This window comes from Rhinolophus sinicus, chromosome 15 (assembly GCF_057876585.1).
Source record: "Rhinolophus sinicus isolate RSI-liver-muscle chromosome 15, RSI-T2T, whole genome shotgun sequence".
Classification (NCBI taxonomy): domain Eukaryota; kingdom Metazoa; phylum Chordata; class Mammalia; order Chiroptera; family Rhinolophidae; genus Rhinolophus; species Rhinolophus sinicus.
The window spans coordinates 20851429-20871576 of record NC_142515.1 but is presented as its reverse complement, the minus strand read 5'-3'; the positions used below and the strand labels follow the sequence as shown (position 1 = coordinate 20871576).

At 39.0% G+C, this 20148-nt stretch overlaps 1 protein-coding gene across 1 annotated transcript in view; it reads left to right on the top strand.

Moving 5' to 3' along the window:
* Nucleotides 1-20148, top strand: part of CFAP58 (cilia and flagella associated protein 58) — an 89238-nt gene that overhangs the window by 31343 nt on the left and 37747 nt on the right. The window contains exons 10-15 of the mRNA XM_019725132.3: nucleotides 4300-4461; nucleotides 5089-5235; nucleotides 11124-11264; nucleotides 11998-12221; nucleotides 14734-14845; nucleotides 17239-17343. Of these exons, the coding sequence (XP_019580691.3) occupies nucleotides 4300-4461; nucleotides 5089-5235; nucleotides 11124-11264; nucleotides 11998-12221; nucleotides 14734-14845; nucleotides 17239-17343 (891 nt within the window). The remainder of the gene's footprint in view (nucleotides 1-4299; nucleotides 4462-5088; nucleotides 5236-11123; nucleotides 11265-11997; nucleotides 12222-14733; nucleotides 14846-17238; nucleotides 17344-20148) is intronic.

Genomic DNA, 20148 nt, shown 5'->3' with positions numbered 1-20148 from the left:
AATGTGCCGTAAGCATTTTCTGGGCTCCTCTGAAGAGGGCCTACAAATGCTAGGAGCTCCAACTCTCTGGCTGGGATAAAACTTTCTAAAATGTGATTTATTTCAGGAGTTGCTTTGAGGTATCTAAAGTATAATCAATTAATTAAGCTCCAGGCCCACAGCTGGCATCCCACATGCTCTGATATACTATTTTTAACGGGACATTTTGCTGAGGAAAGGTTTTGCTCCTACTTAATATCCCACACATTTAAAGAATTTTCAGGACTGGAACTTCTGGGTGACGTTGGTTTGAATGATTTCCATCTAAACAAATTGAATTCCAACACACAGAACTAAATGGCTTTGTAATTTGTCTTTCCCCTTAGTTTCAGTACTTTTTTTTCCTTTCATTATCTTTTAACTGAAACACCTTTGATTTTCTTAGTATCATGATGGGTTTTTATTACTCCTAGCTTCAAGAATCCAGAAGCAAACTTGTGAATTTGTGCACTGTTGTGTGCAGAAAGATGGACCCTGCTAGCTGGAAGCCCGAAAAAGAAACACCCTTCGCAGCATCCTTTCTCTGGAGCATTATTCTGTCCATGCAGAGGATTATTCTTGGTTCTAACATCTCTCAGAGTGATTGAAGAAGCAATTGTTTTTCTTTTCTCTGATGTGCTGCTTGATATTCTGAATGCTGATCATACTGTTCAAAGTATCTTCAATCTATTCATTTCACTGAACCCCAGAGAGGGTGATCATGTTCATAGAAAGGTTAAATTTTCGGCCAAGATAGTACCTTTCTTTTTAAAACATCAAACAAATACCAGAGCCAGTCATGGGTACCTTATTTAGGTTTCACATTTATTCCTAACTTATATACATTTTAGTTACTAATGTGGTATTTTGAAAGACCACCTGATATTCATTTTTAAGGAATCTAAAGATATGGATCAAAGAAATGATGAAGAAGGAATGGGATTTCTTTTCATTTCAGAACTATCCACATGGTTCTTCCCCAGACCTTCTCGTCTCAGATTTTCTAATTTTGTTCCTTCCATGCCTCCAGTCGAGCTTCCAAGCCATTCACCAGAGTCTGTATATATTCTTACCTTGGGCCATTTTCTTTCCACAAGAAGTGGATGATAAGAAATAACAATAAAAGAGTAAAAATATGTAAAAATACATTGTACAAATCTAGTCGCATAAATTTTAAAAGTTGGTTGAAATAGATAATTCTCTCAAAAACATGTATGTACATCAAGGTCTGACTCAAGGAGAAGTAGAAAATATAGAAAGATCATTAACTGTGGAAGTCACCGAAAGAGTTGAGAGAAAATTAGCTTCAACGCTGTCACCGAGGGCCTAAGGATTTTAAAACTGAGTTTCTTTAAACTTTTAAGATAATTGTGAGGCTATATAATATTTTTGTGGATTTAGAAAAAGCGATACTCATGCACTTTGTATTTTTTTGGGTAATATTGATTGACATTGCTATATTAATATAACCCATGCCTTCTGCAGGTATAATGACTAAAGATTCCAAACCTAGGAGAGAGCTTGGGCGTCAAGGTTGGGAAGGCTGAAGAATAAGAAGGAAGGGGTAGTTTTCACAAATTATGTAAATCTTGAATATTAACTGCGTAGATAAGATAGGTAGGACCTTCCTCATCCATTAACCTTCCAGCGTTTGATTCTCTCGTAACACCTTGTGCGTATCTCAGTTTACTGGTTGTATCCATTTCTTGTTTATCCATTTCATGGTGGAGTCACTCACTAGAGGTGAACTTGAGAGTAGGGAATAAGTCTTATTCTACTTTATATCACCAGTACTTTTACAGGGCATGCCATTGATAGGTCCTCAATACGTGTTCATCGAGTGAATGAATAAATGGGTGAGTGAATGAATAAGTGAACACAAAGGTACTCCATTCATTTTTTGAAACGAGCAGAAACCTTAATTTTAAAATAGAACCAAAAAGAAAGCTATGGACTTAGGTCACTTATGAATATGTATGTAGACTCCTAAATGAAATTCTAGCAAATCAAATTCAACAGTACATTAAAAGAATCACTCAGTATGACCAAAGAGAATTTATTCTGAAAGCACAAGCAGAGTTTTCTATTAAGAAAACTATTGCTGGCGGTATGGGAATGTAAAGTGTTACAGCCATTTTTGGAAAGCCATCTAGCAATATTATTAAAGTTAAAAAAAATATGTATCTTTTGAGCCAGATATTCCAGTCCTGGGAATCCATCCCAACAGAAGTAAAAGCACAAATGAAAGAAGTAAAAGGACATATGTACACAAATGTTTACTGCATAATGGTTCAGAGTGGCAAAAAAGTGGAAACCAAGTTAATCCCATCAGAGAGGAAGAGCTGAGTAGATGATGGTGCACCCACACTGAGCTATTCCACATGATTTCCGCAAAGTATTATTGAGTGATAAAAAGCAGAGTGCATAAAAGTATATATAAGAAGCTCCCATTTTGCTAAAAAATAAAAACAAAGCCCCAGAAGAAAAACAAGCAAATTCCTGTATCTGTATATTTACTAGTTGAATAGCTGTGAGTGATATTACTTTCTTTGACTTCAGTTTCCTTCTTTGTAAAATTGGGGTGATGATAATGCATAACTTATAGGATTTTTATGAAGATTAAATGAATTAATACATGTAAAATGCCTGCTACATAGAAAGTAACAGAAATATTAGCTATTATGATGATGACGATGTTACTAGACCTGAATAGAATATGCAGAATTCAAAGAAAATTATGGAAGAACACATCCTAGATTATTCACCTGGTTACTTTATGTGTTGATGAAGGGATGATGTGGGTTGAAGGGAGAAGGAAGGTCCAAGTAAAGAAGGAAAAGAAAATCAATGTATGTTTCACATTTATGCACTTATTTTAAATTATGGCACATGGAACTACGTATAAAGAAATAAAATTAAAATACTTATGAAAGGAATACAAGTATATCAAATCAATAGAGCCAATAAGAAAATATAGTACAAAATAATATATGCTGAAAAGGCATTTACTAAAATTTAATCCCATCTCTCCTTAATGATAAGTCTAAGAATACTTTGAAAGATGTTTATTTGTAGATATAAAGGATAAATATACTAAACACCAGCCATCATTAACCCTGAAGGGAAAATATTACAACAGGGTTTCTCTGAGTGTATTTTCTGGAATACTAATTCCAAAGTGGAATAAAAAAGGATTCTGTAGTTCCCATGATTTAGGAACATGTTACTCATAGAGGCCCATACCTGAACCACAATGGATGTTGTCATTTCAAAGGTCTAAATACTTTTTGAACAAAGTACTTTTTTACGTAGAACCCTACGACCTCTTCTTCAGAGGAACCTTCCCTGGCTGTGTTACGTAACATACATCCCCTTTCTTCCATTCTCTGTCACACTGCTGTTTATTGCCTTCAACTGTCACCATTAATTAAGAGAACTTCACTAAAATGCAGTGAAGTCTTAAGAACTTTCTTCTTATATATTCTAGTTCTATGTGTTGTTTAGACCATGGTTCCATTGACTGAATCAATCTTCCTCGCTAATGCTTTTCTTCTTAAGGAATTTTTGAAGAAGTTTGTCCATAAAAAATCAATTTCTGTGGACATTGCATTTGAGAGTCATGATTATGTAATTTCTACTGTAGGGATTGCTTGTGGGAGGTATTGGCTCACTGTGGAATTTCATGCCTCGGTTTTCCATACTTGCAAAAAGAGGCTGTTATTGCATTTCGTCTTTCCTGGAAGTGTTTTGTGCACAACAGGATGCATTTTTGTGAAATCCTTTGAGTTTCCCTGATGGAGTGTGTTTGACATTAGTGAGACAGCATTGTGACTGCTATTAACATTCAAAGGCCACTTTCCTTTCTTGTTGTTAACTTTATAAAGCCCCAAGTGTGGCCAAACAGCTACGTTATCTCTTATCTTTCTTAGTGCTCTGTGATAAGATCTGTTTGAGCCTGTGCCTTCTTTGTACTTTCTTCTTTTGGTGGGTGGGGGTGGTCAGGAGATGTTTTCAGAATTTCATTATTTTTTTCCCCTTCTTGTGATGACAAAATAACTGTGCTAAAACTTCATGCTTGAGCAAAATTCTGGAGTACATAAAATGTATGTTTGCCCCTAATCAGCTGGGCTGAATTTCTGTTATACCTCAGTGGTTATAGGTATAGTCAGAGTTTCTGGTCGCCAGTGTTTCTACTAGCTACCCTTAGATAAACACCTGCGTGTTTTGAACCGATAATCGCAGATGGGCTGTTTAATCATCTTCACATACTTTCTCCTCCAGGTCTTCATGAACATGGAAGACATAAAAGTCCGTGAAATGCAGATTTTTGACTACAGGAAAAAAATCGCTGAATCAGAGACTAAATTAAAACAGCAACAGAACCTGTATGAAGCTGTGAGGTCAGACAGGAATTTGTATAGCAAGAATCTGGTGGAGGCTCAGGTAAAGAATATATTTATATAAAGCAATTTCTGTTATCCTAATGGCAGAATTTAAAATAGATCAAGAAAAAGTCTTGTGAAACTCATCTGAAAGAGAAGATGAGTTTATGCAGAACTCTCAGATTATTTGAAATGGAAATGACACAACTTGATAGGATGTGAAGATCATGGTCCTGCTTTTAATTATTATGTAGAATTGCCACTCTCCTGTTTTTAATTTTTAAAACTGCTAATAGCTGCTGTGACTCAGAGGGGAGCAGCATACTCTTGTCATTTAATCGCAGAGCTTTGCTTTGTAGACTTTTAGTTATAATGTTTGTTGTGGTTCCAATTTCTCTCTGGTAAAATGAGGAATAGCAAGTGTGTGTGTGTGTGTGTGTGTGTGTGTGTGTGTGATATTCACTATGCATACTTTGCATATGTCTCATGAGAATATTTTGAGAGTTAATGCTATAAAGTACTTTGAGGTTGGTGAGCACAATATACAGAGACATAGTCCAGTTGTAATTGGCCAAAAGACCATTGTTTTGAGAGTCTTTCTTAAAAGATCTACTGCGTATTGATCTTCCATAGGGATGGTGACGTCTATTTAATTAACTTTCAAACATTCCTCCTTGCATTTGGCTAGGATGAAATAACAGAAATGAGGAGAAAATTAAAGATTATGACCCATCAAGTAGATCAGCTGAAAGAAGAAATCTCTGCCAAAGAGTCAGCGCTTGTGAAGCTACACCTGGAACAGCAACGGATGGAGAAGGAGAAGGAAACACTGAAGGTACAGGTCCTTGTTAGGAAAGCGATGGGCCAAATATCCATCCATGTGACCCGCTTGAGGCAGGCTTCACACTCACGGAAGGCAGCGCGGGGCAGGGAGGAGAACCCAGGCGCCAGGAGCATGGGCTCTACCAGCTGCAGCCTGGGATTTCTCCCAGGGAGCACTCCCAGGTAAACAGGAGAGGAGGCCAGTGGACATGCACTAGCTCACCTAAGCTGGCCACCATCACATCAGCGGGAGAGAACCTTGCAGGTCAGCAGTGCCCAGGAACCTGGACTTCCAGGCTTTCTACAATCCCTTTCCATTCACAACCCTAGTCCAGCCCTTGTGTCCCCATCCCACCCTCCCACACTCCTCCCCAGGCTCCGCCTCTGTAAGCCAATGATGGCAAGACCTGTTGCCCCTCTGCTCCTAATTGTTTGCTTCGCATGCACATGACTTTTCTGCCTGCAATATCATTAGCTACGGGGCGTCAAGCTTTGTCTTCACTTGATTTGCCCTCTGCCATGTTCATAGTTCCCCTTATCTCTGTGGTTTAAGAACTTAGCCCCTCCTCCCGGGAATCACCTCTGACTTCTTATACGTGCTAAGCCTTACCACTTTAAATCTACTAATTTCGAACATTCTATGTCTACTAACATAGAGACTATTTCCAAGAATATATACCAAGTAATTGCACTATTTCCAATCCTCAAACCAAATCTATTTAATCATACACATTTACTAAAACTAATCTATTTTCCTTTTCCTGTCCGATCCAGTAGATTTCCCTTTTAATCCATTTGACCAAAGAATTAAAAAAGGAACTTTTAAGAGGATGATGCCACTTTTATTGTGACAATGTATATGCAGAATACTCATGAATGCCTATGAGCCACTTGTAGGAACTACCTACAATAAATAAGAGACTGCATACCTTGGTTTCTGCACATATTAGCTTTCAAAGATAGGAACTATCTTGAAAATGTGTATCTAATGTTGGACAGATTTAATGCTATATAGCCTTGATTCCAAAATGCTATAGAATGAAATATGCACTCTCAATAATGGGTTTTGTCAACTAACGATAGGTCTTCATAGAAATACAGCTACTACTTTAAATGAACTGAAAGCACATTTGGTTTGAGGAAGATTAAAATGTAGCAAAGGTGCCTTTACAAAAGAAAATATGGTAATTGATATATTTACCTGTCTGAGACTCACATCTCCCAATTCCAGCTTATGATAGAAAAAGAACAGAAAAATCTGCATTAAAATTTATTTACATCTCCTTCACACTACTGAATTGTACACTTAAAAATGGTTAAGATGGTAAATTTTATGTTATGTGTGCATATAAAGAAACATGAATACATTTTCTAAAATTTGAAAATGTCTTGTGTCTTTGTCCTTCTTCTCTTTATTTGAAAGCATCGTTTTATAGAAGGGAGCTTGTTCCACCCTGGGGCTTGTAGTGGAATGGGTTTATTTATCATTGAATGATTTAGAAGAATCTTACTATAAACATTGCTTTACCCATGGGCCTCATGGACCCATGTTAACAAGGCTTCAGTGTAACTCTCTTTCCTTTTAGAGGATGACATTGATCCCCATTTCTTACTTTCCCAAGTAGTGCTCTATTCAAATATTATTACCCTATAATGGGGTCCAAGGTGAAACTAACTGCCTTCTACAAATACTGCTTTAGAACAAGCAATGTCCTATGCAAAAGAGACATTATTCCTAATTCCTTAGAGTTTGAGTTTGGTTAACATTTGTTTCACGTATGCCCTCCATCATCAAGCATCTACACATATAGTTCCAAAGAAGCATCATAATAAAATAAAATATAGAGTGACAGGGCCCTGTTTGTTGGTCCTGGGCCAGCAGATTTGGCAGCTGTTACACATGAAAGATGACTTTCCTGCTCTGGAAAGTCCATTCTAAATGGGGAGTCGTAGGTCTGGATCACTTTGGATCATCGATTATAGGAAGATGATCGGTTTGGACTTACTGTTAAGCTAGGATACCTTTCCCCCCAGCATTTCCCATTAGGGCAAGAACGGGGAACAGAAAAAGGATGCCAGCTTGATTTATTACTTGAGGTTATCCAAGGTTGACTTGCAATGGTGCTTCGAGTGGCTAATTTTGGCCTATCATTAAGCCCATTTGACATGCTTTAGAAAAATATGTAGCTCAACTGTTGAGTTTCAACCTCTTGCCTTTTGTAGCCTCAAAGCTGAATCCTGTTCCCCATAAGTCTCTGGATTTCATACATTTGAAGTTTGCAAACAAAAACCCTGGACAAAAGGGAAGATTTTTCTAGTAACTTTGCTCCAAGAGACATGTAGCTTATTATTGTGAGTTCCACAAAACTATGTGGGCACATAACCCTCTGCGAAGGGCAAGCCCTTGTCTATGTGGTAGACCAGGAGATGCCTTTTGCCAGGACAACCCAATTTACTACTTCTCCAAGCCAGCAGACAAACAATTGTCCATACTAGGTCATCCCCTTTCTCATTTAGCCCCCTCAAAAGAGAAAATCTTGCTCCTTTCATGTTTCTTTTCCTTTTTCAGTTGCTACCAGGCTATACTGACTACTCAGGATTCTAGCCATTGTCAGCACATTATGGTTCCAGCAGAATGTCAGTAGGTCTCTGTAGACGTTACTGCATCTGTGTCCATCTGCCCATCTGTCCCAGTCTTGTTTCATCAGCACTGAAGGGGCCACCTCGTTGGATTGGCTGCCTTTCAGTCCTAACAAGCCCCTGATTCTGTCTCATCACCTTCCAATCATCCCACATTGATCTGACAGTACTCTGATTCTTGGTGAATAATTCAGCAGCAAACTCTCTATGTCCAGAGCTCAGCATCACATTAGCAACTGGCTTCAGGGCACCAAAACCTTTTACTTAGTGGACTCTCTAGAATGACATAGATGGGAACTGTCAGAGAGCGAGCGAGAGAGAGAGAGAGAGAGAGAGAGAGAGAGAGAGAGAGAGAGAGAGAGAGAGAATGCCTAATTATTCTCGTGGCTAGAAGGCTTCACGTAGTCCTATTTGTTTCGTTAGATGTAAACAAATGGTTTCTTGAAATCCAGTGAATGTGGTGATCATTTATGAATGGGTGAAACTCCCATGATTGTGGTTCTTGAGATGTGATTTACTCATATGCCCACAGCCAAATTAGATGATATATATTTCATAAACACCTACCACAAAACTGTGTAATTGTGGAAGCATTGACTAAAACGTGTGCCCGGCTATCATATTACAACTTCATACCACCAGTAACCCTCTGAGAAATGCTGATACGTTGGGTCCCACCTGGAACATTGTTTGATGGGCATTTAGGTCCATAGCAGTTGTTACCATCTTTCCTGGGTGAGACAGCTCAGATTTATAGTTACTAAATGCATTAGACCCAAGGTATTTTGTTGATGTTAACATTTGCTGCCAACATCTAATGCCACATCTTGTTTACAGCCCATAAATTTATGACATAAGGAGACTATTCAGAATTTTGATATATTATGAAAAAAAACACCCAGCAATGCCAAATGCATGAATAGTTTTACATTTCAGACAGATACTTTTACACACTGTTGATTGCATTTTAATGTAATAGGGGTTTCATTTTGTTCTGCTGATGGATTCTGATCAGCTCTTGGCACTTGGGAACAGGAAAGTGAATGTTGCACATCTGGGAAAATAAAAGTTTTATTAAAAAAGCATGAGCCAAGCAGGTATTTTATTACTGTCTTCACTGTCACCTTAAATGATGGTAGAAATAGAAAGGCTGGTTCTTCAATCTCTTTCCTAACACGCAACCCCCCAAAGTGGTAAATACTAAACCAGATCTTTCCTCAATAAGTATTTCCTTTTGTTTATCCCTGGACCAAAATGTATTTCATGAATGAGCAAACAAAGTGTCATAAAAGAAGCCCTTGGTTTTATAGTAGCTGACTGCATTTATTTTATGACATTACACATCTATTACTAGGTGTGCAGTATTTTCTACTGTTTGAGTCATTTTGAGGTATGGAGTTAATGACTCTTGGTCTTCATGGATTAAAAGCAGACGTCATGGAGAGTTGGGTTGGCTCATAGATACTTGCAAATATGGGATTTTCTATCATCCCAGTGACATTTCTGGGTGGGTGAAGAGGGGTGGTGCCGATACTTCTTTGAAGGAGAAAATTATTACTTTTGCACTGTCATTTGCTGATCTGCAAGTCATTGAAAAGTTGAAACCTTAATATTGTCTAATCATCTCCCTTGTGATTCCCGGCGTGGGTGAACGCAGAACTCTCCTCCGATTTGTTTCTTCTTGTGCTGACCTGGTCTGTGATAACACCTGTCCTTCCCATTTTGGCATGGAACCAGTCAGAGCCATATTCTCCTTCCCTTTAATGTGAACACCTCTGTGGCTCCCCATTGCCTGCTGCCTACAGTGTGTGGTCTGCAAAGCCCTTCCCAGGCTGGCTCAGCTCTTTTATCAGCCATACTTCTTGCAGTTCCTCACCTGATACTCTAACCCAGCCGCATGGGATGCTTTGCTGTCTGGTGGACACACCGGGTGCTTTATAGTTTGCATGCCTTTGTTCATACCAGCCTGTCTATTGGCTGCTGTACCCCAACACATACCTGTCCACTTTGGAACTATCTGTCAACTGCTAAGGCCCTGACTGGTTCTTCTGTTTAAACCCCAGGCAGAAATAAGAACTTATTCCTGTGTACGCCCATGTCCCTTTTCATACAGTAGGTGGCATTTCCACAGGGTAGTGTGGTTAGTTGTATTTGTCAGCTCCAATGGATGGGGAATACCTCATGTTTTACTCCTCTCCTGTATTTGACTTGGATGCCTTGTGTGATGATGATAGCAGAGGGAGCATAAGCTTCGGAATCAAAAGCCCTAGGCTGGAATCTCAACTCTGCTACTTACTAGCTCTGTGACCTTGGGTGACTTCATTTGCTTTTCTTTGTCTCTGTAATTGCATTTGTGAAATGGGGATAAGAGTAGCTATGCAAAATACCTAATATCATGCCGAGGATATTGTAGGTTACAAATATAGTTGTGGAAATGCAGTGAATGGATCCTTTGATGGGAGGAATTTTCCTTCCGAAACTTACTAGTCCATAGCACCCTTTCCCCATTACTCTTACGACTTCCATGTAACCTCAAGAGCTTCAAGATCTGAGCTCTTCCAGGAAGCCTACCTGACAAACCCAGTCTTCTCACCTCCTATAACATCAACTCACTGTCTTTGTGATGATATAGATATAGAAACGTTATTGCTTGAACTTGTTAATATGTCCATAATACTTGTGTATCTTATCTTCTCATCTAGATTGGAAGCATCTTAGGAGTAGGATCTATCTATCTTTTTATACCGTAACTTCTCTTCTGTTCCATGAAGATGCTTTATGAGATAGATAGTTGTTATCTTTATTAATTAAATTTTTGCTTGAAATGGGCTTCATCTCCACAGTTGATGCGCTGGTGGTATTAGGACCACTACGGGAGCTGGTACATACAAAGACCCCCACCCCCATGCTCACCCCCACATCCTCTTCTGCACTATTCCTCGTGAGTTCTCCCCGTGGTTAGCCAATAAGAGAAGTGCTGTTGAATACCAATGAAGCCTCTGCTACAAATATATAGAAAAATGATGGAAATCCCTCTAGGGTACAACTCATAGAATAAACATGATCCCTGTAACATGCATTGCGTTTCTTTATGGTGTGTGTGTGTGTAACTTGTTTTGCTCGTGACAGTGATCAAACCATGTTAAATGAAACACCAGAGGAGAGTATAAGAAGCATATTGTACGTCTCATTCTGGGCCCTGCAGTCCTGGTTTGTGCTGTTACAGAGTGAAATTTGTCTCTATCTTTCATCCTTTGTCAGGCCGAACTACAGAAGCTGAGACAACAAGCCCTGGAGACCAAACACTTCATTGAAAAGCAGGAAGCTGAAGAGAGAAAACTCCTGCGAATTATTGCCGAGGCTGATGGGGAGAGGCTGAGACAGAAGAAGGAATTAGACCAGGTAGGAATAGCTCCTCACCAGACCCTCAGCAGCAGATGCAAACTGGTTGATTCAACTCTTCATGAATCCTCATTTTTCTCTAAGCTTTTCCATTCCATCTGTTGGAAGAACAGCAGCAGAGACTTATCGCTTGTCGATTAATTATCAAACATTCATTCATTTATTCAAGTTATATGTGTGAACACTTACTATGTGTCAGTTGCTCCTCTAGGCACTGGAGATACATTGATGAACAAGAAAAGTAGGTCCCTGTCCCCAGGGAGCTTACATTCTAATATAATTGCTGACATAGAATTGCAATGAATAATTACATAACTTGAGGGGTGGAAACCTATATGCTTTCAGAGATCTGGCATGTTTAAAGAGAGAAGTTGGCCAGTATGATACAGTAAGGAGTGGTGGAACTTGGCAAGAGCTAGCTCACCATAAAGGCGTTTAAATTTAAACATTTATAAAATAATGGGTTGGAAAAAACCAACCAAACACGTATGGGCCAAGGATTATTGGGTCATTGTTATTACGGATTATTTGTTGACTCTTTCTGTTTCCAACAAGACTGCAAACGCGCATGGGCGGAGGCCAGTGCTGATTGCCTAGCAGGTAATTTCCAATTTCCAATCCCCACCCAGTGGGTGCCTAGCGCATGTGGGCATTGGCTGAATGAATGCTGCTGCCTTAATGAAAAGTGAGACCTTTCGTCCTCTGGTAGCCACGTCCTTTCCTACCTTCCTAGGTCATCAGCGAGAGAGACATCCTTGGGTCACAGCTTGTTCGGCGCAATGATGAGTTGGCTTTGCTGTACGAGAAGATCAAGATCCAACAGTCGGTGCTGAATAAGGGCGAGAGCCAGTACAACCAGAGGGTGGAGGACATGCGAATCCTCAAGCTGGAGATCAAGAAGCTTCGCCGCGAAAAGGGGATTCTGGCCAGGAGTGTGGCTAATGTTGACGAACTCAGGTAATAGGAGACCCTTCAGAACTGAGGGCATAGCAATCTGGGGGGAGCTCCCAAAATGACCTTGTGTCCCTTTTGGTGGTCATCGAAGGTCTTTATCTAGTTGTATAAAATGAGTTTTTTTATATGCTGATATTATTAGCAAATAACGAGAACAGCTTGTTTTATAATACAGAATCTACACTGTGCCCATTCTATGTCACAAGAAATGAACTAGTTCCCTTTCAGGGGAATATCAGCAAGTGCAAAAGGATAAAAAATAAAACAAAAAACAAACAAACAAAAAAAGCCCCAAAACTTTATTCTGGGTTTTAAAAAAGATATTTCAAGTCAAATCACAACACACAAAGTACTTCTAATTCAGAAAAAAATTTCTCCCAATGAGCTCTTTAGAATTTCTTTAATAAGGCAGTATGCAAGAGATGGAGCATCAATATTTAAATTTAATCCTGGTAACATTCACCCATCTTTTTCTTGGAATTATATACTGAATGGAAAGAGGGGAAAAATTTAATTTTATCACTATATGAAAACTCTTTCCTTAGAAGGCGGCCAAATTTTATATCTCACTCTTGATTTATCTTTTGCAGCTTTCACTTTAGCTTAGTGCGCCTTCTTCTTGCTTTAAATCTTACATTATACAAGACGTACTTTCCCTTTGGGAAAACATCACTGTGTTTTATATAGGCAATTGCAGGAAACCAAATAAGAGGTCTGGGGTTTTCTCAGTAACTATCCCTACTCCCCACAGACTTGTAGATGAACAGTATCCTTGATGACCTTGGGACAAGGACACGGTTTGGATCTCCTTCTTAAATTAACTGAGTTAGATAATAGTTCTGATATTTAGATACAGGGAATAGCAAGGAAAGTTGCCACTATCAAGGATGGATCAATACTATTTTTTTCTAAGAGTTGCTTGTATTTCAAATGATGAATGTAATACAAACTCATTGTAGAAAATGTGGGAAATGCAGAAAAAATATAAAGAAGGGATTAGAAAAATCACTCATAAGTTTACTACCCAGAGATACCATCATTGACATTTTGGAGACAAATAGATTCATTCTAAGTAGCTATTGAATGATCTCTGAGACCATTACTAAACTTGCCAGCCATGAGTTATTTTTATTACATACACAAAGGACCAAATTGTACCCATTTCTAATCAATATTGCTGGTTTGTTGATAATAGATTTTATTTTTCTTTTCAATGGGAAGACAACTTAATAAAGATATCAGAGACAAGCAGGCATGAATTCCAGTCTCAGCCTTGCCACGTACAAGCTGTGTGACCTTGGGCAAATCACTTAACGTCTCTGAGCTTTAGACCTGCAGTTAAAATTAAACACGAAAACACACGTAATGTGCCTCCCACAGAGTCTAGTACAAAATAAACTGTCAATAATGGTAGCTAATACTCTTGCCCTCCTCTTCTGATGACACGCTAGAAAATAGAAGTATTAAAAATATGCTTTTAATTCTAAGACGTTTGTTCTGAATTCCATGTTGAGTGAATATCATGCAGTTAATTCTAATGGTTTGTCTTGCTAATGAGAAGTTGTATTATTGGTTTACATGAAGCAATTAAGTAAAAGAGATGGCATAGTATTAATCTGCACACCCACAGCAGATGAGAACAGGTAATTCCATATTGCCCGTCCTTATTGCCCATATCAATGGCGATGCTTGCCTCATCACCCTCCACCCACAACAAAGCATCTTGTTCAATAGGGTGGCAGCCAGCTCAGGGGTTACTGTGGACGGCTGAGGCACATTGCCTACTAACTAACTAGAGATTCCCACAGACTTTAGAAGCATGTTTGAGCCAGAGCTAGTTTTTTCAGGATTTTTTCAGCCATCTGTGTAATTGTGGAACATGAGATAAAATATCACTCCTAACTCAAGTGTTTCTCAGTCCTGGCTGCACAATAGAAATTACCAGTTGGACGTTAACACCTACAAAATGCAAGCCACATACAAGACCAATTCAAGCAGAATCCCTCTGAAGATTGGGTCCAGGCAAAGGTGTCTTCAAAGCTCCCCAGGTGACTACAATGCACAGTCAGGATGGCCATGCACTGTCCTAACTGGTGGCCACTTATCGCCTGAGCCTCAACATCCTTGTGCCATACCTTGTGGTGGACTCTATGTAGATTGTTTTCCTGCTGCTACTGTAGAGACACTTAGCAACGTTAAAAAGTATATTGAAATTCTCCTAATTCACTTCCTCCCTGTTCTTTCCATATACTTCTAAATTCCTTGGGTATCCAGAATCATGATTCTGAAGTTCTGGCACTTTTTTTTTTTTTTTTTTTTTTTAAAGCTAAGGCTGAAGTTTGAGCTCTGCAAGAAATGATATCATCTGTGTCTGGCCCAGATTAGGAGGCTGGTCTTCATGTTCAGAAGTCTCCCTAATTCCAAATTTTATGTAAGATGCAGCATGTGTGTAACCACATAAAGATATTTGCATGGGTGGAGAATTCCTTTGCAAAAGGAAGTGTGTCTTCTCCAGGCAGGAGCTTTTTCACATGCAAAGAGAATTCCTGAAGGAGAGGACACGATGCCGAGCCCTGGAGGAGGAACTGGAGAACCCCATGAACGTGCACAGATGGCGGAAGCTCGAGGTAACCTCTGGCAGAGCCTTCCTTCCACCCCCAAATCTCTTCTTTTACCCCACATGGCTTCCTACCTCAAGCCCAATGAGAAGCATGGTTTTATTTAATGCTATGCAAATTGTCATGTAAAATGTAAGGCTGGATCAAATGTAAATTGAGTTCCCAGAACAAGAGTTCCCAGAACAAGATAGTTCATTTGAGTTTTGTTTAAAAAGTCTTGGACAAAAATCCTTCCTGCCTAAAGAAGACCCGGTGAAATCTGCAAACTGGCCTCACCAATTGACATTGTTTCTCTTGTTTAAGTAGTTTTTGGTCAACCAGCTCCCCTGCAGCTGCCTGTAGTCTTGGATTGTTAATTTCCTCTAGCTATATATTGGCCACCAGCATCTTCCACCACCTTTCAACTGGTCTTTGCATCTTTTTATTTCACGCAGGAAATAGGGCACTTTTTTTAAAATAAACATTTATTGGGGTGACAATGGTTAGTAAAATTACGTAAGTTTCAAGTGTACAATTCTGTAATACATCATCTATATATCACGTTGTGTGCTCATCACCCAGAGTCAGTTCTCCTTCCATCACCATAGGACTTTTGTGAACTAGCCCTCTTTTCAGAGGACTAGCCTTACGTTAGCCAAACACTTTCTCTTAGGATCTGGAGGACACAGCCAAAGTCCCATCGGTAAGTGATGGATAATACAGACATACCTCGTTTTATTGTGCTTCACTTTATTGTGCTTCGCAGGTGTTGCAATTTTTTTACAAACTGAAGGCAAGACCCTTCACCAACAAAAAGACTATGACGCGCTTGCTTCATCGCAATACTCGCTTTATTATGGTGGCCTGGAGCCAAACTCACAATATCTCTGAGGTCTGCCTGTAGACACCACATTTTATTTTATGCTGACCATCTCCTGTAGTTGTACGTAGCCATGTGAGGGCCAAAAGGGGCTTCAACTAAATGAACAGTTAGGGTGTTGGGAGAATATATGATTGTGATTTAAGAAAAAGCAGGACAAGGGAGAAAACCAGCCAAGTAGGTTTTTGTTTTTCATGTTTATTTTTTTCCTTTTAATGAAGAAGGCTGTAAGGATAATGCATTGTAAATTGTTATATAAACATGAGGCCTGAATTTTAACAACAGCCAGTCTTGCCAAGTGAATATGCCAAATCTCATCCCAATATATGGGTATCAGTTGGCACTGCGTAGTATTTCTTAGGCAAAGTCAGAGTTAATGGAATATCTTCCCCCACTCTCTTTTGGACCCTCATTTATTCCTCTTTAAATGCCAAGAGTGGTGTAGTTTACTAAACTAACAGTAATACGGATGTGTCTGGGGAAGTGGAATTGTAGATTTTAAATCCATTTACTGTCACATTAGTTTATTGCATGTGGTTTGAAGCAGATCTTTAAAGTTTCTAGTTCCATGTCAATTTCTATTGAAAAAATTAGAAAACAGAGACTCTGGGAGGCAGTTGAAAATATTTAGCTGCTAGATTAATTCAAAACGTCAGTACAGTTGGAAGTGAAACTTTGGCTCAAAGTCTGCAGGATGGAATATCAGTTGAGAAGTGTAGATCTTATTTGAATTGTACACAGATAGCTATTGAAGGAGGATCCGAGCTTTGTGGATTGATAACACTGTTTGAGAGCTAAATGCCGTGGTTGTGTTCTGCTGCCAATTATTAGCAGAAGACCACATCCTAGAAGCCTTCTCCATCATAGGCTGTAATGAACCTTCTCGTTAACATTTATCAAAGGAGAATCTTGGGGCTGAATGAATTAGGGAACCCTGTCTCATTCCTATGGAAACAGAGATGATGGTAGGGGAAGCCTTAGAGCATACTAATTAAGAACCTCAGGCTTTAGAACCTGGCATATCTGGGCTGGAATCCAGCTCTGACCAGTGCAGGAAAATGACTTAATCCTCTGAGTCTCAGTTGTCTTATCTGGAAAAAGGGAAGGCTAATGCTGTCTCATAGGGCTGTCGTGTGGCTAAAATTGGATAATGTATGCAAAGCACTCAGCGTGGTGTCTGGATGGTGGCAAAGAATAGGTATCATGCCCAGTGGAAATCATGATTGCTATTGCTATTATTAGTGCTGTGTCCCCTGGTGGAATAAAAATACTCACTTTCCATTTATTGGCTAACTAGAACCAATAGATAAAACATTAGCCAAACATCCATCTGTTTTGATAACCATTCCATCTGTTATACGTTTTTTTTTTTTTTTTTTTTTTTTTTTTTTTTTTTTTTTTTTTTTTTTTAGGTTCTCATTCTCTGTCCAGGGTTTGCAGGTTTGCAGTAGACTTTTATAAAATAATCATTACTTCGCATAGGGGCCTTCCTGCTTTGAAATTTATGGTATCTCAGCTACTTTATTTGTTTTCCCTTGAACAGGCCAGTGACCCCAGTACCTTTGAGCTGATACAGAAAATTCACACCCTGCAGAAGCGTCTCATCAGCAAGACAGAAGAGGTGGTTGAGAAAGAGCTGCTCCTTCAGGTAGCATTTTCCTTTTCTGCACTCATTGCACGAGCATATTTTCTTAGCGCCACCACCTCCAGGATTGTGTTTTTTCAGAATTAGTTATTTGGCAGTGTTGCATACCCCATTTGTAACTGTAGATGGCAACAGTGACTCACACACAGAGAACAAACAACCTGATTAATTGGTCTTTTATGGTGCTATCACTGATATTTCAAGAATTCTGGAAAATAAGTTCAAGGCTAGACGTACTGCGTTGGGTAATGTGAGCTTCGCGCCCCCCTCCACTTCTCTACAGTTTTACTTGTGAGATTCTTTTAAATACTTTCCTTCATATCTTCACATACTGTGAAATGCCATGATTTTGATTTTGAAGATTAGCTTTTACATAAAGCACAATAGGTCCTCTTGAAGACTTGTGAGAGTGAAATGGGAGGAAAGATTTCTTTTTGGGGATTTTGTGCAGGAAGTTATTCTGGAGCGATCAGGAATGTCACATCCTTTTAAGCCTACATCTTTGCAAGCATCAGCTGTCGTCACCATCTTTGCCATCATGCTGGATCCTGTGCTGGTGGCTTTACCTACCTTGTGTCAATTCCTCTTCACGGTTCAGGGGTGGGTGTTGTCATCCCCAATCAATGGATGAGGAATTTGGGTCCCAGGAGTTTATTGTGGTAAAAAAGGTAAGTTCTGGTGGTAGATGGTCTGGGTTGGAATTCTGCATCTGCCGGTTTGTAGCTGTGTGAGGCTAACTTCTCTTCACCTGAGGTTCTTAATCTACATTATGGGAGAATAGTAGAACCTGTGAAAAGGGATGTTGTGAGGATTGAAAGAGCTTAGCATTGTGCTTGGCACATCGTAAGTGTCTAATAAATATTAGCCGTTATTCTTATTATTTCTAATTCCAAAGGCATGTAATCTTAACCCCTGGGTTACCATTAGTAAGAATAGAAACTTCTGTATTTGAGCTAGGGGCATTTGCCTCTTCTCTTGACATTTTACCTTAAAAAAGACACCTTCCCTGAAGTTGGGTTATACAGTAAGTAGCTTTCCAAAGCACCGCTATGCCCAGTGGCTCCAGGGATGTTCTTCTTCTCTTATTGATGAGCAGGAGGGTTAAGAGAGCCAACTTCAGAGTCAGAAAGATCTGGTCTTGAATCAGTTTCAATGCTTGATATTTCATGATTTGGGGAGAATTACATAAATTCTCCAAACCTCAGTTACTCCATCTGTTAAGTGGGGATAATGATACCCAGTTTCCTTATGGGAGGAAGATACACCAGCGTATACAACTTGGATGTCCTTTTGTAAGGATAGCCAATTAGTGCATGGGCCCTGGGGTCTGGCAGTCCAGGGTTTGAGCTGTGGCTCCACCAGTGCCAGCCACAAGTCACCTGTCCAGGCCCATGCGGCTGCTAAGTGGCAGAGTGGGGATTAAGCAGTCAGTTCCAGAGCCCAGGTTTTCTACCACTTCATCACCCTGCCTCTCCTTTTATTAGCAGGTTGTCAGTTTTAAAAAGACCCAAATTTTGTGTCTTGCCAGATCTCTCTATTGTAAGTTTGTCATACTTCCTGGACTACTCTAACTTTATTATTTCCTTCTTTCTACATATTTTGGGTTTATTCTGTTCTTTTTCCACCTTAAGATTGATTGACACTCAGTGCATTAATGTTCAGTCTACCTTTCTAATATAAGCATGTACAGCTATAAAGTGTCCTTAAAATATTTCTTTAGTTTCATCCCACAGGTTTTGAGACACGGTATTTTCATTTGCATTTTGTCCTAAATATTTTCTATTTTCAGAATTGTTTCTCTTTTGAGCAAGTCTTAAAAAATAGTCACTATTTCTCCTATGGTAATTAAAAGTACAACTTTAAATTTCCAAATATGTATCTATTTCAGTTATTTTTTACTATTGATGTCTCACTTTCTTCTTTTGCATTGTGGTCTGTATTATACTGATTCTTTGTAATTTGTTGAGGCTTCCTTTGTGACCCACCAAGTGGTGAGTTTGTATAACTGATGCCTACGCGTATGTGCTTGTAAACACCATGTTCTCTCTAAATGTTCAAGGTTCAGGAGTCTATGAGATGTGCATTAGATCAACCTTGCTAATTGTATTGTCCAAATCTATATCTTTCCTAATTTTTTTGTCTGCCTAATGACTGGAAAATGTTTGGAGGTTTATCTATTTCTCCTTGCAGTTTTCTTTTTTCTTTTCTTTTTGCTTTAAGTACAGTTTAGATTATGTTCACAAGCTGAATAAAAGGTAACGATTTTTGTTTTTTCCTGGCGACTTGTTCCTTTATGTTATACAAGAACCCCGTTATCAAATGTATCATTGGCAAATATCTTCTCCCATTCAGTGAGGCTGTCTTTTTCTTTTGTTGATTTCCTTCGCAGTGCAAAACCTTTTTAGTTTGAGGCAGTCCCATTTGTTTATTTTTTCTTTTGTTTCCCTTAGGTGAGTCTTTTGTAATTAAAAAAAAAAATCCAATCTGATATCTTTGTCTTTTGACTGAGGTGTTTAATCTATTTATGTTTATTGATAATTTTTAGGTTTATTTCTACCTTCCTATTTTCTATTATTTACCCTGATCTTTTTTTTTTTTTTTTAGTGCTCAAAAGAAGCCTGTTCCTACTTTCCATTAGACTGAGTTTCTTTAATTCCCTTTCTCCCTCCCCACCCATCACTTCTCTCTCCTAACTACTCCCTATTCTCTTTTTTCCTGATTATTTATTCTGAATAGTTACCACCACTCAATGTGATTCATTCATTCTCTCTCTCACTCAAGGATTTCCTTAAAAATTTAACATGCATA